This window comes from Magallana gigas, chromosome 7 (assembly GCF_963853765.1).
Source record: "Magallana gigas chromosome 7, xbMagGiga1.1, whole genome shotgun sequence".
NCBI classification, from domain to species: Eukaryota; Metazoa; Mollusca; class Bivalvia; order Ostreida; family Ostreidae; genus Magallana; species Magallana gigas.
In genome coordinates, this window is record NC_088859.1 from 37,354,438 (window position 1) to 37,380,623 (window position 26,186).

General features: G+C 33.6%; 2 protein-coding genes across 2 annotated transcripts; both read right to left on the minus strand.

The window, feature by feature from the left end:
* Positions 1 to 476: 476 nt before the first annotated feature.
* Positions 477 to 5,842, minus strand: LOC136270300 (uncharacterized). The gene is made up of 4 exons (XM_066067613.1): positions 5,606 to 5,842; positions 2,849 to 2,930; positions 2,283 to 2,426; positions 477 to 1,440 (listed from the first exon to the last, which is right to left on the minus strand). Exons 1-4 carry the CDS (start codon positions 5,606 to 5,608, stop codon positions 1,214 to 1,216), a joined length of 456 nt encoding a protein of 151 aa, XP_065923685.1. The 5' UTR covers positions 5,609 to 5,842; the 3' UTR covers positions 477 to 1,213.
* Positions 5,843 to 10,540: 4,698 nt separating this feature from the next.
* On the minus strand, positions 10,541 to 16,728 carry LOC136270301 (transmembrane protein 26-like). The gene is made up of 3 exons (XM_066067614.1): positions 16,232 to 16,728; positions 12,989 to 13,133; positions 10,541 to 12,848 (listed from the first exon to the last, which is right to left on the minus strand). The coding sequence occupies exons 1-3, from the start codon at positions 16,492 to 16,494 to the stop codon at positions 12,264 to 12,266; spliced, it is 993 nt and encodes a 330-aa protein (XP_065923686.1). The 5' UTR covers positions 16,495 to 16,728; the 3' UTR covers positions 10,541 to 12,263.
* Positions 16,729 to 26,186: the final 9,458 nt, after the last annotated feature.

The following is a 26,186-nucleotide window of genomic DNA, read 5'->3' on the forward strand; positions in this document are numbered from 1 at the left end:
TATTAAAAGAAAACCTCATCGAGAGAGATAAACATGGCATCATGATAGTCAAGGATATCATGGAAAGTACGGACAACAGATTTTCGAATTACTCAAATTTGAACAGGTTATTCAAACATGTTTATCATATTTATTTAAAATAAGGATAAACATAACAGGTTTTGTCAACAATTTAAAGCGACACCTTAGAAAATAACATTGATTGCACGTAGTACCCTGTGATTTCAGCGGAAGTGTTCTGTCTATCCAAGATGTGTCGAGTGTCAAGACAAATTATAGCCCCTGTTAGAGTGACCGTGGATTATTTTTCATTGTCAAAAATATATAAATTATGAACCCCACTCATTATTTTTCAGAGAAAAATAAATCATAATTCGTAAATAAATCATATTGCTAAAAGAAAAACTCAGATCTTCCCTAGATCTATAATCCGCACATACTACGTGAAAAAATTAACCCTTTTTAAATCACTCAGAAACTGACGTCAAAATCTACCAAAATTCCTTAACATTGACAGATATACAGGCCTACTGTTTAACCATTGTATCTAAAAAAAATTGTACATTCATAGAGAATGGTGTACAGACGTACTGTATACCAATGCATCAGACAATGCTTTTACTAAGTTCCATCCACTGAACAGCAACTGTACGATCATCGTCCTGAATTGCACTGAAATGTACGCCTTTTACACGCCACTGTTCGGCGTACTGACCAGCACATTACAGCATTATATTTACATCTACCAAGTATGATTCCTTCTATTTCTTACGGAAAATTAACTAAAGTTAATTCATAGCTCTATGTAGACACTATTTATAATGAAATCTACACGCCCATTTTATCGATTGGTCGAAACCTACAGCGATTTAAGAAAATCACGGACTGCACGAAATAATCATGATGTCAGACTCAAATTCCCACAGGAGACGATTTGGCTGTCTCTTTTAGATAACGTACTGGTGTACATTAACAATAATTTAGATAATCTAACTTACTTTTAACAGTCAATTTATTATTTTGTTAAAAGAAAGATGTAAATATAGAGAGTTTTAAAAAACGTAATGTTTTCTTTGATGATTCACCTTGTCAAAAAGAATTAACTCTGATCTGTGATAAAACATGATTTTCACCCAACTCATTGAATATTTTTTAAATCTTTCCAAAGGTTGGATGAAAGAAAACAATCAAATCGTTCAATGAAAATTACATCCTATCCATATATGGGTTTTGAATGGACCAATGAATGTTCGTGGTTACGGTACATTTGTGGGTCGTTCCACTCGCTGGGTTCTATCTGAGCTCCCCTCAATTCGGCGAAGGCGTAAATCAGGTGTGTACATAGATCTGGATTGATGTCCTCGGGGGTGAACCTTGCTGGGGCCTCTCGATACTGGGCCCAGTTGGTATAGTAACACACTCGTCTATGTTTCTTTGTGTCTGAATGAAAAGCACGTTCTTTTGTTAAACTTACCCTTGTGAGGTGGAATTATGATCGGATTTGATTTTTTAGGTCACCCGAGTCACTAAGGTGACCTATTGCCATTGGTCTTCGTCCGTCATTGTGCGTCGTCCGTTAACAAATATACATTTTAACTTTCTCTAGAAAACCGCAATGCCATTTATAACCATTTATGGTTTTCTCTTGGATAAGAAATCTAAATTGTGAAATTTATGATCTAACCACCCCTGGTACCTCATTAGCGTAACCAATATGCAAAGAACGGATCCATTTTCAAATATATTCTTCTCTACTCCCATACATTTTGGAAAAATTTTAATGCATAATTATAATGTTCATTATGTCCTCTACAAAATTATAAAAATTCATGACCCCTGTGTCAGGATTAAGGCCCTTAGGTAGCGCCAATATTGCCACATAGTGAAAATTTATACAATTTTGTAATTTTTTTTCTTCTGTACTTTCAATGTCGTAGGAGTAATCTAAATGTAAACGCATTGTTATAATGTCCATAAAGTCTTCTTCATATTGTGATTTTGTAACTTATTGTAAACAGTAGCCCATACTAAATACATTAAATTCCTTTGACTTCACAATAGTTTGATAGCTTATGACAATTAAAAAGTTCAACTTATATCACACAAGTGCACAAAGTCTATTAAATCTCACAACATTCTCGGGTACAAAGTTTCATTTTACTCATTGACAAGTGACCATTTAAGGTCATATAATAATGTTCAATGCAATGTTTGATTGACCAGCAAGACGTGTGCATGAGAAGTTACATATTAGATACACAGAATACTGTTAGATGTATTACCACAGAGACTGTCGGACTCGTCGTACCCGTCCACACAGTTGCTGTCCCTGTCACACACCCACTCGTCGGGGATACAGGTCCCATTACCGCAGTGGAACTCAGAGGGGCGACAACTCGTCCCACGTCTGGGGGTGAAGCTGAAAACTTCCATGTCATCGGATATTACAGTCACTGTTATACAGATAATTGTTGTATACACACCCTCCCAAAACACACCATCAGTAAGTTCTTAATTAGTTTATAATAAGAATTTTTCTGATGTATTGCTCAAACTTATTAAGCTAGCTGTTACTTAGGTAACAATTATGGGAAAGAAAAAAATTCATGAAATTATGTTTGATTTTATTTTTTATTTCGATAGGAAGTACATCATATGGAAGTGTTCCATACCTCCTTCTGTATTAACAAGTGAATTTCAGTAAGTTTCTACTTTCTGTGTGAAATTCCCTAAATTACTTAATTCATTTGCATTTTCAGTTGACAGTTGTATACAATGTCATGTATATGCACTTATTTGGAGGTAATGAAACGGGGACTGTGTGGGAAATTATGTTAATGTTTCTCACCTTGAGGTTGTCCTAAAACGAGGCTTAGATCTCGAACAAGGACAAAAATGACCGGAATAAAAGATGATCTCAGTAAATGTTTCTGAAAATACGAAACAGAAGATAATAGTTTAAGAGACCTGAATGATTGTAGCAATTTTTTGACCACAAGAATCTCTTTTAGGACGCAAGGTGATTAAATGGTGATAATTTGGCGGGCAGCTGCCAAAAGGGTACCCCTTTAGTACGGATAAGTCCTGCTACAGTTTTCAAGATAGGAAGTTGATGTTTGGCAGATCATTTGTACATATATCAGAGATTTGTATCTCACTTGGATTTTGGTTTTTGACCATAGTAAAAATATACCAGCTGTTGAACTTAGTCATTTTCTTGCCAAAGTATTGTATATAGGGTACTCCATTTTTCTGGATGCGGTAGGTAGTGTTTATTAATTCAGGATTGACATGGATTAAGGATTCATTTCACCTAAAAGAACACCCGGTGTCACATTGACAGCTTTTCTCTTGTTTACCTGTCATTTCCTACCTACGTTTTATGTGATTATTAAATCTTTAATGGTTTGTTTACTTTATTTGAGAAAATACCCCATTAGATGCCATGGAAGGACAAGTATATGATGGGATGCCATTTTCTAATTGTACTCTACATGTACACATGGAACAAATGCTCGTTTAAATCTGTAAATAAGACACTTTATATTATAAGGCAATATATAATTAACGTACATGTATGGATAAAAATATAAATAAAATCTCGTAAACGCATTCAAGTCTTTCGTTAACGTGAAAAAGTTTTGTAGAGGAAATAATTCTTAACTGAAATTGAACATTTTATCTCCCATTCATCTACACCATTTTTTACCTTGAAGAAATTTGATATGTATTCAAAGTAAAATATTACACCTCTCTCTCTCCTCTCTCTCTCTCTCTCTCTCTCTCTCTCTCTCTCTCTCTCTCTCAGGAAATATTTTAACTAGAATAAAACTAATTTGTTTTGTTATTTTTTTTCATCAATAGTTAGATCTCTTAATTTGTTTTTAGAATAGAGCTGTAGATATTTTCATATTTTGGTATTTGTCCAATAAAATATTTGCTTATGCAATAATTTGATCGAATGAAGTTTCAAAAAAAAATCGGGAGTTTTGCATTGAAAATAACAAGGTATATCTTAAATCCTCTCTTTTTGCAGTTAAACAGACGAACTTCCCAGAAGACATCAAACTAAATGTAAATGGCCTGTTCACAAAGTAATGATAGTCACTTAACCTTGGCGCTCATTAATTGCATTTACGAATCCAGTGTCGCATTTCTACACACCTCGTACATCTTAATGCGGGTCACCAGGTAAGGACTGAACATCAAGGTGTTGTTGTCTCGGATCCCGTGCGGTCCCGTTTTGTTAAATATCTCTGTTCTATTCGTTTACTACATATCTATGATTTATGTTATTATTGATATCATTACTGTCAAATATCATAACATTTCTTTGTTTCCTATCAAGTGGTTAAAAGTTCATTCTTACGACGCCATTGCCCATCTACAAATTATAAAAATTAATTCATTCACGTGGAGTTAAGTATACTTTTTGCAGTACAAATGCACGAGAACTTTCGGGATCTAGCTGCAAATGTTTTCTGCGAAATCAATTATTTAATAAACGCCCATGACATCAAATCGTTGACATTTATCAAGACAGTTAAATATACACGCGTGTTCCCTATTATTATTTAAAGGACATTTTGTTTTACGTCAACTCCAAGGAAAATTTAGGGTATTTTTTGTTTGGAATCCTGTATCCAATATCTTTAAATTTTTATATACATACATATGTGTATTTGATAATTTCTACGATTAATTTATTAATTGATTAATTATTGCTAAACTTTAAAATAAACGAAGATATTAGGAGTCAATATACATATAGTCATTTCTTATCATCATTATTTCGTTGACAATTTGGTCTGAATATCATCAATACCGGTATGTTACATTTTTAATGTGGAAGGTTTTCCTTCTATTTGTAGGCGAAAAGAGATTCAAATTATCAGATGATGTGTAAACGATATGCTCGACATTCATCCGTGTTCACACTATTAGGTACTTGTATTGTTTTTGTTGATTATTACAGGAAAGGGCTATTCTTAAGCGTGTAAAAATATTTCGTTTTAAAAAATGTTTGTGACTTGTATTTGAAATAAGAAGCAAATATTAATCTTACAAAAAGTAACGTTATTTCATTGAAATTTGGCAACATAAAAATGTATTGATTGTCGAAATTTGATCCGGAGAGAAATGCTAAAACAACAACATTAACACTAAAAAGTGAAACATATGCATGCAAATTTGGTAGATAAAACACTCGACCTTCAATTATAAAAAAAAATATACGTGAGATTTCAATGGATTGTTATAAATTAGTCAGAGTTGCAAATTAGGGCTTTCATGTACTGACATTTGAGAAGTTTGGTTGTTGTTTTTTTCTTTTTAAGTCGTTTCATTTTTGTGTACACTGACGAAACTCACCACCATTACGGCCCAGGAAGTATAGAAAGTAAAGTTTTAAAGAAATTTGACAGAAAAAGATCTTTTTAACAACATTTTCACGCTCAAGTGTTGAAAAAAATAAAGGAAAAAAGACTGTCCCTCTTAAATAAAGCGTTGTTAATGATTAACAAGATGAGAGGAATATCAAAACTCAATAAAATAAGCGTCCATAGGATAAATTGACCACATAATACTCAGTATAACAAGTACTCACCATTTTCTTGTGATGTAATTTTTCGTTGCTGTTCTGTAGAAATCCAGAAAGAAAGAATTAAATAACTTTTGGTAACACTTAATCTTGATCAATGACGTTCATATGTTATTTTTTTATAGTGGTCATCCTGTTGATTGAATACAAACAGATTTCTTATTGCAGAGAAGTCATTATGGACGCATAAATAGAGTCCGTTAGAGATAAAGAAAGCCCACACTATAGCATGGAACTCTAGCCCGAGGGCCCAAAAAGCAAATGTCACGCAGTAAGTGACAAATAAGTAAAACAATTACCGACAATCAATAAAATTGTGCAAGTCTAACCAACATGCATGTTGTTGGAAGATCTAGAAAGATCAAACTTCAGTGCCAAAATATTTGATTTTGCATAATTTCGGGTCAATGCAAATACCAGCGAGAAATTATTGCGGAAATGGAAGGGACATAATGTACGTTATTTGTATACAATTATTATCAAATCGTTATAATACTATATAATTAGATCTCCCCTCTGAAGAGAATGCATAAAAAGGCATTTTAGGCAGTTAATCAATCTTCGTCAGGTTAACACCTCAAAGTGAAAAGACGTTATTGATTTATATATAGAGAGAGACCCTGAATGCATTGCTCAGCAGCCTTCGCATTATGCATGGACATTGGTTGTAAGCCTTGATATGTGAAGTCTGCGTATTAAGATTCTCTCTTTCTCCTTGTCAAAACTTTACTTTCCTGTCTCTCGTATTCATGACCTTAAAAAATTGGGCGTTAACGTCCAGAAAGTGAAATTATCTAGACCTCATAATGTGTAATTAAGGAATGAACCTATGTAAAGAATGTGATACGGATGTTCGTACGTGTAAAATTCCGTATGGTTCTATGTAAGCGTGCACAAAGTATCTTCCGTGGGTCACTCTAAAATCGATTGATCTCATCCTTTATTCCGCTCCATTGCAGTTTGAACGCCCAAAAATTTTGATTTTTACACCTTCCTTCATTGCAAACAACCAAATACATTCCCTTTGATCTTAAATGACTCTAGCCAAAAAAATGTATCACAATTTACTTTCTTATCATCATATTTACTGTATACACGTGCGTGCTTTACCAGATTAAATAGTATACACGTGAAGCTTTTCATGTAACATGTAAAGGTGTAATATGTTTATTCTTTTTTATTTTTTGAAATTGTTTTACTAACAACAACACAAACACAATTGTAGGAAATTGCACCAAGAAGACAATTCTGAAGATGGAAGTATCAGACATTATGTCCAGAACTTTACTGTTCATTTGTACTCAGAAAAATAAGTATTCAAAGGTTTTGCATAACGTTTCATCTATGGTGCACGATCGATAAAAGAGGAATAACCACGGTAATTTATTTATTTTGTTTGCTTTGTTTAAATATTGACAATCTTCTTTAAAGAGGGAGAAAAATATTTATTGTAATGAATAATTCGTTTTTAAGAATGAAAATATACCTAAGGGCTTGGACAGAAGCAATATTATACATATATTACATGGCTTCGAGGGCGACATACCAGAATATTTGCCCCGAGGTGACAGGAAAGCCCTGGAGTGTTATGTCGCCCGATGCCGAAGGCAGAGGGCGACATAACACTCCAGGGCTTTCCTGTCACCGAGGGACAAATATCCTGGTATTGTCGTCCGAGAAGACATGTAATATATGTTATATAACATTTTTAAACAAATCAAACTCGGGTTATCAACATATTTATTTAATTCACAAGGCAGAGGCAAGTGTTTTTAAAACACTCACGCTTGAGTTTATCACTTTTGTCGTATTTGCCGAATTTTTTCATTAATTAAACTATCGAGTTCATCTGAATGTAGATGAACAAACCGCAGACGTTGGCCTGACATGTTGAAAATTCGCGGATCTGTTTAGTACGTTTGCTTAGCAACTGGCTCGTTGAATTTCGAACCCGACGTAATTAATATGCAGAATTCTTGCACGCGATGGTGATATTACAGTTTCGGGAGGGCAATATAACTATTTCCTGTGAAATATAACTGTTTCCGGGAGGGCAATATAACTGTTTCCGGTGTTATTCAGCAATTTTCAGGGCATAGTAATAAAATTATCTCATTTGTGACATAACGAGAAAACTTCTTCAAAAATGGTATATAACAATTTGTTGTCGGGTAAAACAATTGTTTGCTATATACATATACATGTGCATATTATACACCACTGGTACCTAGTATAAAAATCTATCCTTTGATAAAAATATCATTTCTTATTTTTAATTTATCATGAAGTTTTTAAGTTAAATTATAAAAGTAAACTAATTGTTTCTTCTTTATTTTTTTTGGAGAGATGGGGGTATACTTAAATTCTCATAAATGCAGCTCATATTCAATTTTTTTTAATTTTTGAAGATTTTCTGCTAAGCAGTTTTTTAAAATATTAACCTGAATTATGTAAAAATAATACAGAATGTTGCTCGAATCAAAGTAACATCAAAGTGTGATACTTATTACTACATGTAGTCAGCATCATTCTACCTCTATGGAATCAAAGTTGTACAACTTATTCAAGAGGAGATGTTGTTTATAACATCATAAAATCAGAATAATCCGCACGTCTATGGCAACATTAATAAACATAGGGAAAGATTAAAAACTATTTTCAATACTTTACCCCTGTGAAAAAACAATGAATATTTAAATGAAATTTATTGATTAAAAGCATGTCAAATTGATTATAACTTTCACATTCAACAAATATGACTTGTAAATCTTAAACATATACAGGTAAGTAATAAAAAAGAAGTAGCTGTATTGATCATTGGCTATAATAGTAATTGAAAGATATACGTACAAGTAAATTGCAAGTATCAGAAAATATCTTCAATAGTTCTGCTTCTTTTGGAATAGACAAGACAATTTTTCTGAAATCTTCTTCAAAATGACTTGAATCAGCAATTGTTTGCAAGTTGTTATTACTCTAAAAAAATCTGCTCTAAAAATCAATTCTAAAAAATTAAGACCAAATTTATAAATATGATGGCTAAATTGTTCGATATCAAATAAGATCGGGCAGCATTGTTTACGAAGTAAACATGACCGACAACTCGGGGTTTACAGTTCTAAAATTCCTGAATATCTAATAAAGCAGTTGTGATCGTTCCACAAGTTCCTTAATTACTCAGATAGATTATTATTCAACTGATATCATAAAAAATACCTGCGACTTAAATCTAACATACGTGATGGATCAGATTTATAAATGTAAAACCGAAATATCAGAAACATGTCTTTGTTATGTTTACATGTATTGTTTAAAAATATGCATTCTGAAGATTTTCTGGATTTTTTTTCCTTTTCGTAAAATAAAATGAATAACTCTGCCCTATTAGAAAATCTCCAGATCCTTAAAACTATTGGTGGAGAGGTGTTTGCAAAATTGACCAATCTTGTCGGTAAGCTTGTGATCAACAAACATTTACATCGGGGTACCGCTCATAGCGACACACAAAATATTGTGATTATATCATACCGGAAGTGTGTTTTATATATTAAACACATCCTGTATGAATTTTAATAAAATACGATGATTGAATGAAATTTTATTTTCCATCATCGTTTATCAAGATTTAAATGAATAGAAATATTTTGAACATTCAACGATCCACCCGACCGGTTGGGTTTTAATTCCGTGTACATTCATCGAAAAAGAAATTTATGTTCGCCTTTTAGCAACTTCAGATAAAAAGAAAGCTAAAAAATATCCTTTGTTGACAATTTTATTTCATTTTATTTTTAATGGTTTCCTTATCATAAGCAATGGTACATGTATCTACAAACACAAAAAGACGCATTTGATGGCACTTGTGCTAAAATAAGTTTGTTTCAATTGTTTCTTTGCCAACTGACTGTCACAATTGCATTCAAATTGTATACTAGGTTCTTAACACATTTCACCAATCTGGTAAAAGGATGGTCCTTGTAAGTCAAACAAAACAAAATTTACAAAACAAACACAATTTATTTACAAATATACAATAATTAGGAGGATGTTGACATCAGTTCTATCGGATGGACTAGATGGCATTCGACAAGACGTCTCACATAAGGTAAGTTCCGGAGGACTGGAAAAGCATAAGTTTTTGGTTTGGATATTAATTGTCCCACCATAAGTCCTTCCACGGATATAACATGGTCCACCACGTGCACGTGCCCACTCCGTGGTCACTGGGTTGTATCTCTCTCACACAAATAAGCCCACACAGGGATGCCGTTCCCAAGATCACACAGCATGGGAAACGCCCAAGATATCTCACCAAGAGTACAGACACGTCCACACAGCGTGTCGCCCAGAATACATCTAACCTCACTCTTCAAACCACTTAGCAAGTTTATTTAAAAATAAATAATACCTGTTAAACAAGTTTTCTCCAGTACTATTACTACACCCAGTGACCACTCATGCAAGCAAAAATATATAAATAACTCAAAAGTATGGAAATACATTTCAAACAAAATTTAGATACTAGAACTCAACCAAAAGTATGGGAGTATGGTTGGAACATAATTGTGACAATACCTCCATTCCTAAGAACAAAATACAATTTTGTAACATTTTATCGTAAATGAAATGTGCCGTAAGTTGAACAGTTCATGCACTTAAAACTAATCTATTCTGCAACATGCCGACTCAGGAAATATGCTCCAATGTTCTCTGATCCTTTGATGACCTCTTGTTCTGGTTTAGAATTACGGAACTTTGAGTGAAATCCTTCCTCTGTCAGTTGGAATCGCTTTAGTAGCGCCTGCTTCAGACATCCGTAATTGAGAGCTTCACCTGCAGGTAATCTAGAATAAACGTCCAGAGCTTTACCTTTTAACAATGCACTGAGATTGATGGCCCAGATGGACTCTTCCCAATTAGCGTTGAATGCAAATCTCTGTAAATAGGAGTCAATACAGTCATTAGTTTCTTCAAAAACTGGTAGTTTGGGAAGTTTAGCCTGACATATGCAGAAGCACTTGCAGCAGCTATCTCTGAGTTTTCCTGTCTCTGTAACTCTGTTTATCTCTTTATCGTTTCTAGCTCAATCTCTTTCAAATCTTCATCTTTCAATCCTAATCTAGTACCCAACTCAATGAATTCCATGTTCAAAAAGAAAAAAATTGAGCAACAAACCGCTCAACGTGCGAAAAAAAGTAGACATACAATGTAAAAATGTTTGAGTTTTTCAAAAAAAAAATTGCTACATTAGAAAAAAAAACTCAAAAGTAAGCACAGGTACTAAAACATATTACAATGGAAAAATATGCGAGTAGTTCACACAAATAGTACCACAAAAAATGACTAAACAAAGACCATCCCACCGCTGCCACCAAAATGTCACAATTGCATTCAAATTGTATACTAGGTTCTTAACACATTTCACCAATCTGGTAAAAGGATGGTCCTTGTAAGTCAAACAAAACAAAATTTACAAAACAAACACAATTTATTTACAAATATACAATAATTAGGAGGATGTTGACATCAGTTCTATCGGATGGACTAGATGGCATTCGACAAGACGTCTCACATAAGGTAAGTTCCGGAGGACAGGAAAAGCATAAGTTTTTGGTTTGGATATTAATTGTCCCACCATAAGTCCTTCCACGGATATAACATGGTCCACCATGTGCACGTGCCCACTCCGTGGTCACTGGGTTGTATCTCTCTCACACAAATAAGCCCACACAGGGATGCCGTTCCCAAGATCACACAGCATGGGAAACGCCCAAGATATCTCACCAAGAGTACAGACACGTCCACACAGCGTGTCGCCCAGAATACATCTAACCTCACTCTTCAAACCACTTAGCAAGTTTATTTAAAAATAAATAATACCTGTTAAACAAGTTTTCTCCAGTAGTATTACTACACCCAGTGACCACTCATGCAAGCAAAAATATATAAATAACTCAAAAGTATGGAAATACATTTCAAACAAAATTTAGATACTAGAACTCAACCAAAAGTATGGGAGTATGGTTGGAACATAATTGTGACACTGACGATTGCAGTTCTTCCATTATGCGTTAAAACCTTATGACTTAAAATGCATGACAGTTTTTCATATGTACATTAAATGATTTCAGGATATATCATTTTTAATATATAAAGACTTCAACTGTTTGCTTATTTCATCATAAAGAAGCGATAAAATGATACAGTTAACCCTGGTCAAAGCATTTGAAAATGTAACAGAATAACGATGAACATTGTACGTTGTACGGTGTATGTAAACAAATATGTTAATTGTTATAAATTTGAATTTACCAAGGGGCAGTAAGAAAATAATTTGAGATGGCAGTAAATAAAAATGCACAAGTAGTAAATTTTTGTATTTACTGCCAACCGGTAAATTCAAAATTTTTCACATAACTTTATGCTAGTGTGACAAAACGGCTGTTGTGTTTACCATTCGTCAACATTGCTTATATCGTCATCAAGCCTAGTTGTTTTAATGGATGACGAATATGGCCGACTTGAAAGGTTTGATGTCTTCTTCACGGGTGGACCTTTCAAGCTTTTAGTTTGAGTCTTATTATAATTGATATCGGAAATGCGGTTTCCTTTTTTGCTGACTTTTTCGTGTTTTTCTTCTTCGTTGTCATCATCACTGTAAATTTTATGGCAGACGACAACTTTTACGGCAGACGACAATAATTCGGTAAAGCAGAAGAGCAATCATCAGTAAGTTCTTGCAAACGAAAAATAATATCCCAAAAGTGATCAACTGGAAGCGACCTAAGGCGTAGCCTCTTACAGCCAAAAAAGGAATATCCATGATCATGATGGAAATCATTAAACTCCAAAGTTCCAATTCGAAAAGTTTCCCACATGAGCAAAACCCACAGCCTTGTCGTTTTTCGAACGTCTGATTCCCCTCGCCATCCTCTATCACAGCCTGTGATCGTCTCCTGTCTCTTGTAGCGGTCAAAACCAGCGTAAACTGGAACAAACTTAACGTCCATACACAAAATATGGCGTACGTCAGGGCAGTATCCGCACGAACTTCCGGTTCCTCGAACACCACGAAGAGCTCCATTACATCAGAGGCGGACCCGATATACACAAACAGGAGCTGAGAGAGTTGATCTCGCGTCAAGGTCCCCCTAGGAAGCATCCATCTTCCTATGATCAGAAGGAACAACATGGATTGCTCCAGCACCTCTCTCCAAGTATCCGGGTCTAGTTTAATAGGAATGGTAATCTTCAAAAAATTCCTCAAAAATTAGCATTTAGTGGATCTTGTGATATCTTAATTAGAAGAATGGTAAAACTCATAGATGAGTTCAATTCGTTAAGATCCGAATCAAGAAATGTTTTTAAAATATCCAAATTACTACATACTCCTTCAATATTGGTTAGTTCCTGAACCTCGCTGGTGATGTTTTCGTTACTGTTCAACGCGTCGTACTTTTTGATACGGTCCATCTCCAGGAGCCACAGAGCTGGAATAGTACCGCAGAGATAGAACAGGAAACAGGGGCAGAACCTAGAAAAATAGAAATATATGTAAAACTTGCTCAGTGTATCAGAGTAATGATAATGAAAAGGTAGACTTATATTTTACCGTGATCTATGTAATTCTCAATTATGTCTTCTCAAATGGACCTCGAAATTCTTTTCACCTATAAGTGGGTCATGGGGTCCAGAATTAGACACCAGCCAACCCCCAACCCCGAACTCTCGTTGAAAATTCAAATTATCAATTCCTAACAGTAAAGTTACCGAAAACTGACATCGACCCTCCCCTGTCTAACTAGATTATCCCTCGAACACCCGGGGAAATATTTCTGAAATTGCGCACAAAAATTATAACAATTCGTATCAATCAGATAATACTATCAAATTTGTGAATTTTATCTAATTTTCTTTTTTTTCTGTGTTATTTTGTTAATCTTTCTTGTATTCATGTCTTTTTCTAAGTTAAGCATATCATGTAAACGTCATATTAAAAAAATGATGGAAAGGCATTTGATTAACACTCAAATTAGATAGATTTTGCTGAATTTTCGTGCAAATCAGTTGTAAGTTAAATGCTCTAAAACACATTGTAATTTGTTCAAAATATTTTTTATTTCTTGTATATTATCAAAACATTCTGAAACTGTTAAGTCAATTTTTGATGAATTATTGATTAGGAGACATAAAATTTAATTATATGTATATGGTTCGTTAATTCAATGCTTCCGGTTTTAACCGATGCCACAGACCCCACAGAGCCATGGTCACTATGTATTTTAACGGGTTTTTTTTTTATTGAAAACAAAAAATATTCATCAGTATCTCGATATCCTTAAAGTGTTGTTGTCATTTTTCAAAAGCTTCAATAGTAGATGATATTTTATCCAAGTCATGCATGACTGTTCATTCTATTACATGTTTTTTGTAGAAACCCAGAGGGATTAAGATTTAGGCTGAAATAAGTATTTATCAATCTGATTCATTTTTAAACACAGCGGTGTACACTGATGCCAACATATACATGAATTTCCATAATATGTAGGTGGAATAACTCAAACCCACGCCGAGTTTCCCCAAATGTCAATTTAATATTTAAGAACAATGACGAATTACAGTCCTGAAGTCCTCTCTCTCTCTCTCTCTCTCTCTCTCTCTCTCATTCTGAATTGATCAGGGGGTTTTTTGGTCTGTATTACTCATGGAATAAAATTTGACCGGTTCATTTATTTTCTGAATGATGACAAAAAAGATTGTGAGAGTTTGAAAAATTTAATGCATTGGTCAATTTTTGTTATCAATCATTGCAAGTTGTTTGTAATCTTTTATAAACTTGACATACATTTCTACTAGAAAAAAAGGAACAGCTTGAAAATGTGAAATCAAGAAGTAATGCCCCCAAAATGCGCCTTCTTTTCAAATTCAAAGTATCTGGCTGTTTCATTAGATTGTACACGGACAAATATATACCTTAAAATATGCACGTTTTTTTCATTCAGTATAATACACGTATAAATCATAATTGTATTGTAATGGATTTTTATTTTTTATAAATGTTCAAGAAGTTATCAACGTTTTTGCCCGTGAAATATTTTGGAAAAACGTGATATTTTGACTTTTGGGAAAGAGACCCCAGTGAAATATAGACGTCTATTACTAGTAAACAGAAAATTCGCCCTAATTCTGCTGAAAATTTAAGAAGGTTCAGTTTTATGAAAATTTTAAGCCTCGAACAATGTTTGAAAATAAACATATAGCATTTTGAAACAATGTGTAAAAAAATACTAGTTCTATACTTCTATTACTTTTATTCTGATAAAAAAGATCAACAATACTGCAAAATTACCAAAATGTTAAATATAATGGAGAAATATGACGCATGCTATTTTAGGTTGACGGATGGGTAAAACTGTGTACACAACAATCACCCCATTGAATAAGATGTAGATTTAAAAATCACATTACACAGATAGGATTGCAATTCCATTGTTGGCGATGGTTATGATCTCAATTTCCTGTTCGATAAACTACTGAAAATTAGTGTATTCTACATAGTTTTTAGAATTTTTTATGATTTTACCAATTAGCATATCTAATACTGTAATTTTGAACAGAATCTTATTTCTTAGGTATTCCTGCGCAAATAAATGCAACGGGTTTTTGTGTGTGTGTGTGTGATATTTTCGAAAATTCTCTTTACACTGGACAAATGTGACTAAAATTGTACTTTCTTCATTGTTGAATATTCAGGATACCACGGTCGAAAGAAAATCGTCTCACACGTGAGGTGTAATCACTTCGTTTAACGAAAAAAAAGGAATTTGGAATACTCTTACAAATAGAAGAAGTATCCAAGTTATATTTATATTTCTTAAGGGTCCTCTACACACCAAGGAAAAGTTCTGTAAACAAGCCCATTTTTCTACATTGCTTAAAGACATGGATTTCTAGCATGTGTTCGACGTAAAATGACAGAAAAAAATAAATTTATTTTTTCGGGGGGGGGGGTCAACTTTTTAAATTGTATCGCTATCCATAAAAAAAAGTCTCTGTAGCATTCGAACTAGGGACGTGCGGGTCGTTAGATCGAAGCTACACCAATTGCGCCACAGAGATACACGTAGACACCAAACTTTGGCCATATAAAGTGTTTCACAATGCGCCATGATGTGGCGTAGTTATAAAAAGTAGAATTCCCGGGGTGTCCAGGATCCTTAAATGTGTTTACCACACTCTAAGGTTATAGGTACTCTTCTTAAAGGATGTTAATACCTTTGGTGAACGTTTTTCAAACGAGTAAAAATTGGTTTTGAAATCTTCTGAAAAAACGAAGTTTTAATTTGAAAATTCGGCTAGCTACAAAATTCATAATATTCTCAACAAAAGACAGTTATCTCACAATTAAATGATCAGAAAGCAGATTAACCAAGCCCTTAATAATTGTAGTAATATACGGTTGAGCAAGATTATTTCATACGAAATTGAATTATTCAAATACAATTATGTATGTTGTGACTAACTAGTTTCTCAGTGTTATACAAATCACCTCCATATTTGACATCTTTGTATTACAAAAGGACCACCAAATATTTGTTTTATATACCAACGTTTTACTTTTCAGATACATACCATTTTCGTTCTTGTCCCTTCAGTCTGAAAATAGTGTAGAATCCATCGATAATCAAAAAGACGTTTGCGGCCGCCAGAAACCAGTACCACTTATCATCCAGAACGTCAACCGTCCGCCAAATGGTCACCAAACTGTGGGTCATCAGCAGCACCCGAACAGCAATCGCTTTTATCACGTGCAACAATGAAAGTTTTCTCTTAGAAATTTCAGTATCAGTCTCAAACTCGACTGCTTCAATGTCTCTCTTTCCTTCTGCAGACATCTTTTTTAACGCGTAAATCAAGTAAAAATGTTCGAAAATATTAACGTTCTATTAACAAGTTTAAAAACATAATCCTAATAAAAAATAACCGTTCTGCAAAAGTTCACGTAGAGCACCTGTTGTATATTTCCCATTTTGCGTGACGTTGGTCCAAATGATGAACAGTTCTTTGTACGAGCCGACTCTGTAGGCGATGTAAATATGATAACAGCTACTCAAACACGTGACCTCTGTGTATTTATGAAAACTTGTCCATACTTGGGAATGCTGGAGAAAACGTACCCAGGAGAAAACGTACCCTATGAAAATAATAAATAATGGTTTTCATAGATATTCTTAAATGAAAAAAAATAAAATATACCATGAATATTTGTATCATTTGTTGCTGTTGTTTTTACATACTGTTGCATAGTCACTACACGTACTTAAATTAAGACAATAATTTGTAACATATCATACACGAACATGGCCTGAGCAGTTTAAATAGTCGACAATTAATCCACCATTAATGAAACCGTTTATTCCAATCTCATTTGAAGAACTAAATGATGAGTATCTCAAGAAGTCGATATCGCGGGGTTTTTTTCTCCATTTTTTTGAAAATTATCTATAATACAAGGTTGCTTAATATAACCAAGTCCAAGTCTTTTAAATATTTGTTTGATTCATATATATGGAAACTACTACGAGATGTAACATTGAAAAGTCATTTTGCTTCCGACGCCACTGACATGTATAATGTGTGGAGGGTGAATATTTCTACCTCCTGCACGGGGAGGCATTACATAATATTACATAATAATAACTTCTCAAGTACGTATTTAATTGATTATCACAATAATTAAAATCAGGGGATCTCGCATAGAGAAACTCAAATCGGTAAGGCTAACGGTATATGGATAATCAGAAGAAGTAGACTGAAAACACTTTATGACAGGTCATTATTTCGTACTAAAATAAAAGTTGCTACAATTATTATAAAGATATTATTCATAAAATAAATATATTTCTATACATATATGCATTAAAATATGCATTAAAGTAGAATTTGAAAATTATTTAATATGTCCAACCCCTTTAAAATTATAAAGTATTAAATTCATATATCTATAAAATTCTTACATTTCTGTACATTTATTATGCAAAATAGTATTTAAAATATATTAAAAACTATTAAATAGTATAATTATGATTTTCATAGGGTACGTTTTCTCTTGGAGAAAACGTACCCTAGAAATTGGGTACGTTTTCTCCTGGGTACGTTTTCTCCTGGGTACGTTTTCTCCTGATACCATACTTGGATTTTTAAGATTTATAAGAAAAGTTTTTACTTTCATTTGATATGGGTAGTTAAATATTATTTTCAGACGGATTTCCTTTTAAATTTGATTTCATAGGATTTCACCTGTAGCTTTGTAATACATGGCCTTATTGTGTGGGTTTCCCAGACCTGGCCCCGAGGTTATAAAACTTTTTTGAGTACGATCTCGTACTCCAAATCGTACTCCGTGCTCCAAATCGTACTCCTACTCAAGATATCGAGGTTATAAAACTTTTTCATACTCCTACTCGTACTCCGGCTGAGTACACAAATGCGATTTTCTGAGTAAGCTTTGAAGCTTTCTCAAAGTCGTACTCAAGACATTTAATCTAAATAAAATGCAGTGCAAACATATAATATTGTTCATATTGTAACATTGCTGTATTATACGCTCTAATTTAATCATATTTACATGTATATGAATTAAAATGGAAAGTTTTTACCATTTTTTTAATGACATATCTAGATATAAAGGAGGTGAATTTAAGAGTAAGGGCGAACTGCAACCAAGATTATCAAAATAACTTTTAGATAGTTTGCTTCATTAATTAATGTACATATACATGTATAACTACCTACAAAATACTACCGTTGAATAGCTCGACTTTTTAAGAATTCTGTTTTTTGTCAAATACGACCCATACACCCCATCATTTAAAACAAAGAAATCAATGTACATGTATCGTTATTAATCAATTTCAATCAGATGTACTTGCTGGGTCCATTTTTTGATAATAGTGAAAATGTAGGTTAGTTCTAAACATTACAAAGGATGGGGGATGCATAAAAGTCTAACGCTTTCTATTACTTACTTATTAATCAATTATCATTTATGTTGCATGCCACAAAACTTGGAAAGGGAAACATTTTATAGAATAAGCGGTAAATCAGTGGCGGAGTAAAGGAGGTCGCACCCGGCGTCCCCCCCCCCCCCCCCACAGCCCTAAAAAAAATTGTCCAAATAAAGTTAAATCATACTCCTTCTGGCAAAGAAAATGTACAACTTGCGAGTCTTAATTATCTTTTTTTTTTTAACTTGGGGGATTTCTCTACATTAGACTGTTTCAATGGTGCAATATAAAGAAAACGCGTGTGTTCAATGATGTAACTAAAAAAACCCAGGAAAAAACATTTTGGTTACGCTGTCCTTGGGTTCAAATATGACCAGTCACCCATATACCCACCTTTAAGTAATTGGTTATACTAACAAGTGTTTTAACGACTCTTCCATTGTTATTATAATATAAGCTGGTATATATAGTTACATGTATCTTTTATTAAAACTTCATTAATTTACATTGTCCCATTGAACTTGGTTTTTAAACTGATTAATTTACAGTCATTCGAAAGAAAAAAATAAAAGGATATGTTTCTTGGATTTCTACAAGACAGAGGAATTTTGATGACTGTAGGTCTTAAATCTACAAACCATTAAAAATTGTAAATAATTTTATTACTCTAAGTATACCGGTAATCACGAGAAGAAATATCTCAAACGTCTATTTAAAGACTTCCTTTTTACCCTACAAAATCTCTAGAATCCTGGAGCTTCTGGGGCCGGCTTTGCCCCCTGGGTCACCAGCAGGACTTTGCCCTGGACCATCTGGAGGCCACAAAGCGGCCTCTCCAGACTCCCTGTCTTATACTGACGTCCCCTCTAACTTCACATTCTGGATCTACCCCTGGAACTAAATATTTTTAAGAGGAGTTGGCGTTGGTGTGTGTGAGTGAGTGTGGGGGGGGGGGGGGGGCGGCGAATCCTACTTCCTATGGTTTATCTATACGATTGTTGTTGGGTTTTTTTTATTTTCATAAAACAGTTACTGTCTGCATGTGGAAAATATTGGCTTATAAATCGCCTTTCCTCTGTAGTGTCAAAAACGCTGTGAAATTTAGAGTAATTTTGAACAAGGTTCATTTCTTTTTATCTCGAAATATCGATAATAAAAACCTATTTTGAAAGTTAACAAAAAGCAATCTTACTTTGAAATGTAGAAAGTAATCAAGAATCTGCAGTACTTAATTAAAACGCAGGTTAAAGGGCGTTAGATGTAAACATAAAGATAATATTTCGAATTTTTTTAGTTTTGTATTGGCAATATTTTTAAAATTATGACATACATATTTGGCTTCCTAGGTGAGCATATACTACATGTAGCTGCAGAGATCTAGATGTGTTCTTTGTCTAATATAGGCCGCAACTTCTGTTTAATTTTACTGCGGGAAGGTAGAGTATCCATTCCGAACCATCTACCAGTAATTGATTTTTATTTTCCAAATATTAAAGAAATTTTACCATGGAACATCACCTACCTTACGATCTTTATTATTTATTTCGAATTAAAACATCGAGAGCATAGACATGTCTAAGTATACGTAAGGTGAAATGTATTGTTTGGTTTAACATTTGATTTTAAACGCTCGAATATAAGGATGGTGGGTCCCGGTGACCCCATAGTCTTAAGTATTATATTAGTATCTTTCTACAAATAAAATTTGGTGTTATGACATCAAATTTTATTCTTATATATATTCTGCTTGAGAATTCGGGTAATTTACAGTTAATTAAAAGCTTGTTTATGTAAAAAAAGAAAAAGAAAAAAAAGATAACACATAAATTAATCATAACCCGCAAGATAAAAGCTAGAATTTATGAGAGAGAGAGAGAGAGAGAGAGAGAGAGAGAGAGAGAGAGAGAGAGAGATTTGAAGGGGATTATTGTTATTCTATGCAATCGATTGAAAATACATGTACTACTTAAAATTGCTTCTTCGCATTTTCATGTGAGAGATTTTTCTCTATATAGCTTAGCTGTGGGAATATTCATCTCTTAAATTGTTTAATTTTATTAGCAAGTAACTATTTAGATAATTCATATAGCTATTCCTTTTTTATCTAAAGTAACCAGATATCTATGTCAAATGCATCAAAATTAACACATGTATTTCGAATTTTAAAGATGAATAGGAAAAGGCTTGCTCAAAAATATCAATGGACGTTACGTAAGATTAAAAATGACACAGTATGTATATATAAATTCTAAACACACATTTTCAAGCCTTGACTAAGTGAGAAAAACTTGAACCATAAATAAAACCCCACAAAAAGAGTTACAGCAACTTTAGTACACAGTTTCCTTGAACACGTTGTTTCGGTTTAACGTGGTCCTCAAATTGGAAATTTCAAAAATATTTCAATTAGTGAATTTTCTTAAACTCTCGTGCACATTCCCAAAAATATTAAAATGAGAAACTTTACGTGTGTCCTTGGCTTTTGGCATATGTTCATTGATGCAATTCCAACACCCACCCCCACCCCACCCCTTCAAGATATTAGATGTTTTTTTCTCACAAGAATTTTAAAAGGCAAATATAGTACTAAGTATGTTGCAATTAAATTGGAATACCCATATAATTTCCTTAGTGTATACTATATGAGTGTAAAAATAAACGGATTTCTCAGTATTTTTGTGATTTTCCCAAGTATATGTTTCTGTTTTTAAATTAAACTCTTCCCTGTTTACCCTAATACAGGGACTGCTCATTAAATATCTTAAGAGATATCCACTTGGGGGCAGTGACTTTCCAGTTTTATATTGGCGTCGTTTCTGACCTTTTTCTGGCATGTAAAATATCAAATCGTATAAAAGCCAGGAAAACTTTAGATATATCGAACTAAATTCTATGTTGAAATACTCTCTTCATGTAAATGCTTACTTCTTTCTTTTATATTCATATCGTTCCTTACAACATAATTATACTTAATCATCACATGCATGAATCACTATCTGAGTCTCATGAGAGAGAGAGAGAGAGAGAGAGAGAGAGAGAGAGAGAGAGAGAGAGAGAGAGAGAGAGACAGAGAGAGAGAGATTTTACATAAACACAATTTGTTGATAATTTTACCAATTACACTGGATTTATCGTCTCTGTTGCTCAAAAATTCATAAGTTATAGATGCAGACACATCTCCATGCTTGCAGATGGAGAAGGTAATATGTACATGTAAATAATGTGTTACATTTTGTTAATAAATAATTAATCTGAATACATGTACAGTTTGCCTACATGCCAGGACTATTTACATGAATTACCGTTCTCTGTCTTTCTTCAGAGACGTAAAATTTCGTCGATCGGCTTTTGGAGCATACTCCAAATAGTACTCAGCGGAGAACGTACTCCAAAACTTTTATAACCTCGGTTTTTAAAGTCGTACTCAGTGGAGCACATACTCGGAGTACGGAGTATGAGTATGAGTACGAGTATGAAAAAAGTTTTATAACCTCGGGGCCTGGCCTTTACGACTTTAAAAACCGAGGTTATAAAAGTTTTGGAGTACGTTCTCCGCTGAGTACTATTTGGAGTATGCTCCAAAAGGCGATCGATGAAATTTTACGTCTCTGAAGAAAGACAGAGAACGGTATTTCATGTAAATAGTCCTGGAATGTAGGCAAACTGTACATGTATTCAGATTAATTATTTATCAACAAAATGTAACACATTATTTACATGTACATATTACCTTCTCCATCTGCAAGCATGGAGATGTGTCTGCATCTATAACTTATGAATTTTTGAGCAACAGAGACAATAAATCCAGTGTAATTGGTAAAATTATCAACAAATTGTGTTTACGTCAAATCTCTCTCTCTCTCTCTCTCTCTCTCTCTCTCTCTCATGAGACTCAGATAGTGATTCATGCATGTGACGATTAAGTATAATTATGTTGTAAGGAACGATATGAATATAAAAGAAAGAAGTAAGAATTTACACGGATATGAAGAGAGTATTTCAACATAGAATTTAGTTCGATATATCTTAAGTGTTCCTGGCTTTCATATGATTTTGATATTTTACATGCCAGGAAAGGGTCAGAAACGACGCCAATACAAAACTGGAAAGTCACTGCCCCCAAGTGGATATCTTTCAAGATATTTAATGAGCAGTCCCTGTATTAGGGTAAACAGGGAAGAGTTTAACTCAAAAATAGAAACATCTACTTGGGAAAATCACAAAAATACTGAGAAATCCGTTTATTTTCACACTCATATAGTATACACTAAGGAAATTATATGGGTATTCCAATTTAATTGCAACATACTTAGTACTATATTTGCCTTTTAAAATTCTTGTGAGAAAAAAACATCTAATATCTTGAAGGGGTGGGGTGGGGATGGGTGTTGGAATTGCATCAATGAACATATGCCAAAAGCCAAGGACACACGTAAAGTTTCTCATTTTAATATTTTTGGGAATGTGCACGAGAGTTTAAGAAAATTCACTAATTGAAATATTTTTGAAATTTCCAATTTGAGGACCACGTTAAACCGAAACAACGTGTTCAAGGAAACTGTGTACTAAAGTTGCTGTACCCCTTTTTGTGGGGTTTTATTTATGGTTCAAGTTTTTCTCACTTAGTCAAGGCTTGAACATGTGTGTTTAGAATTTATACATACATACTGTGTCATTTTTAATCTTAAGTAACGTCCATTGATATTTTTGAGCAAGCCTTTTCCTATTCATCTTTAAAATTCGAAATACATGTGTTAATTTTGATGCATTTGACATAGATATTTGGTTACTTTAGATAAAAAAGGAATAGCTATATGAATTATCTAAATAGTTACTTGCTAATAAAATTAAACAATTAAAGAGATGAATATTCCCACAGCTAAGCTATATAGAGAAAAATCTCTCACATGAAAATGCGAAGAAGCAATTTTAAGTAGTACATGTATTTTCAATCGATTGCATAGAATAACAATAATCCCCTTCAAATCTCTCTCTCTCTCTCTCTCTCTCTCTCTCTCTCTCTCTCTCATAAATTCTAGCTTCGATCATGCTGGTTATGATTAATTTAAGTGTTATCTTTTTTCTTTTCTTTTTTTTTTTACATAAACAAGCTTTTAATTAACTGTAAATTACCCGAATTCTCAAGCAGAATATATACGTCGATCATACTTAATGTTTTTCCATAACTGTGTATTTAAGAATAAAATTTGATGTCATAACACCAAATTTTATTTGTAGAAAGATACTAATATAATACTTAAGACTATGGGGTCACCGGGACCCACCATCCTTATATTCGAGCGTTTATAATAAAATGTTAAACCAAACAATGCATTTCACCTTACGTATACTTAGACATGGCTATGCTCTCGATGTTTTAATTCGAAATAAATAATAAAGATCGTAAGGTATGTGATGTTCCATGGTAAAATTTCTTTAATATTTGGAAAATAAAAATCAAATACTGGTAGATGGTTCGGAATGGATACTCTACCTTCCCGCCGTAAAATTAAAAAGAAGTTGCGGCCTATATTAGACAAAGAACACATCTAGATCTCTGCAGCTACATGTAGTATGTATGGTCACCTAGGAAGCCAAATATGTACGTCATAATTTTAAAAATATTGCCAATACAAAACTTAAAAATTCGAAATATTATCTTTATGTTTACATCAAACGCCCTTTAACCTGCGTTTTAATTACTTACTGCTGATTCTTGATTACTTTCTATATTTCCAAGTAAGATTGCTTTTTTGTCAAAATAAGTTTTTATTATCGATATTTCGAGATAAAAAGAAATGAACCTTGTTCAAAATTACTCTCAATTTCACAGCGTTTTTGACCCTAGAGAGGAAAGGCGATTTATAATCAAATATTTTCCACATGCAGACAGTAACTGTTTTATGAACATTTAAAAATAAACAACAATCGTATAGATAAACCACAGGAAGTAGGATTCGCCCCCCCCCTCCCCCCCCCCCCCCCCCACTCACACACACCAACGCCAACTCCTCTTAAAAATATTTAGTTCCAGGGGTAGATCCAGAATGTGAAGTTAGAGGGGGCGTCAGTATAAGACAGGGAGTCTGGAGAGGCCGCTTTGTGGCCTCCAGATGGTCCAGGGCAAAGTCCTGCTGGTGACCCAGGGGGGGGGCAAAGCTGGCCCCGGAAGCTCCAGGATTCTAGAGATTTTGTAGGGTAAAAAAGAAGTCTTTAAATAGACGTTTAAGATATTTCTTCTCGTGATTACCGGTGTTGTATAGCAGTTTTTCCCCCATAGTAGCTTTTCCCCCCGGAAAACCTACTATATAGTAGCCTTTCCATCCGGGGGGAAAAGCTACTATATAGTAGCTTTTCCCCATAGTAGGGTTTCTCCCTCACGTTTTTGGTTCAGATTTTATAAAAAATATTTATGGAAATCCAGTAAGGATTAAAATCAACGTTTCTACACTCCCATGTTGCACACATGTATATCTGCATTCATCTGTACAGGTTAAGTTTCGTTTTGCCGATTTATTATTTTTATAGACAATGCTGAAAGTTGAACATGTTTGTAACGGAATTACACATAGAACTTAATTTAGGTAATTTATTGAAAAAAGTTTTACAAGTTATACACTTATATGCATAATTCTGTGTTTCTAAAATTGAATTAAACGAGAATGTTTTAAGAATTTCTTGATAAATTTATCAGACTGTTTGTCTGTTTGTGAAAATTTCATCCCGGCTAAACCTCTGTTTTAGAGAAATTTTGTTTCCGATGTTTCAGAGCCCGATTTTTAAAATCCTATTATAATAATTATAGTGCATATTCTTTAGTGTCCAATGTCTCATAAACTAGAGATGACCATATCACCATATTTTTATAGTGGCAGTGGTTTACCACTTGAAGATGACTCTGAAAATTTCAGCCCTCAGGGTAGGGGCCCTTGATGTTTCAGGGCCCGATGTTTAAAACCCCATTATAATGATTTAATAGTGTTTTATAAGTGTGGACCCGAATCTCAAATTCTAGAGATGACCAATTAACCTTATTTTCACAGTGATAGTGGTATACCACTAGTAGATGACACCGAAAATTTAAGCCCCCATGCACGGTAGGACCCTTTGTTGTTTTCGAGCCCGGTGTTTGAAATCCAATTAAAAAGAATATGTATTTTTGGGGCCCCATATCTCAAAAACTATAGATGACCATATTTTTACGGTCATTTTAAAGTAAAAAACACCATTTAAAAATACACAATTACTCATATATTTCTTTATCAAAATGATTGAAAATTACGTTTAATTCTGCCCCTTTTTTTAGATTTACAAACAAATTTTTTTTAAAAGGTACGCGGGTAAAATTCATTTATCTTCAAAACATTTAATCAATTCATAAGATGACTAATGATATAATAAATAATTAGATAAATAAATCAATGAACTTTTATTCATAAAAGGAGAAACCGAAAATCAAAAATAAATAACCAACCTAAGCGCATATACGACTTTTTTACTTGTTAGTTGATTAGAAGAACAAGCTCATATTTAAAAAAAAGTCAGCTCATCACAATATATGTATTGGTTGTTTTTTGTTG

Bases quoted from the DNA above. Each gene is read 5' to 3' on its own strand.
- LOC136270301 (XM_066067614.1), bottom strand. From the start codon at position 16,494: ATGTCTGCAGAAGGAAAGAGAGACATTGAAGCAGTCGAGTTTGAGACT. The intron at 13,134-16,231 runs GTATGTATCTGA...CTATTTTTCTAG, and splicing joins AAGGGACAAGAACGAAAATG to GTTCTGCCCCTGTTTCCTGT. The intron at 12,849-12,988 runs GTATGTAGTAAT...AATTTTTTGAAG, and splicing joins AACTAACCAATATTGAAGGA to ATTACCATTCCTATTAAACT.
- LOC136270300 (XM_066067613.1), bottom strand. The intron at 2,427-2,848 runs GTGAGAAACATT...ATGACATGGAAG, and splicing joins CGTTTTAGGACAACCTCAAG to TTTTCAGCTTCACCCCCAGA. The intron at 1,441-2,282 runs GTAATACATCTA...CTTTTCATTCAG, and splicing joins CGAGTCCGACAGTCTCTGTG to ACACAAAGAAACATAGACGA.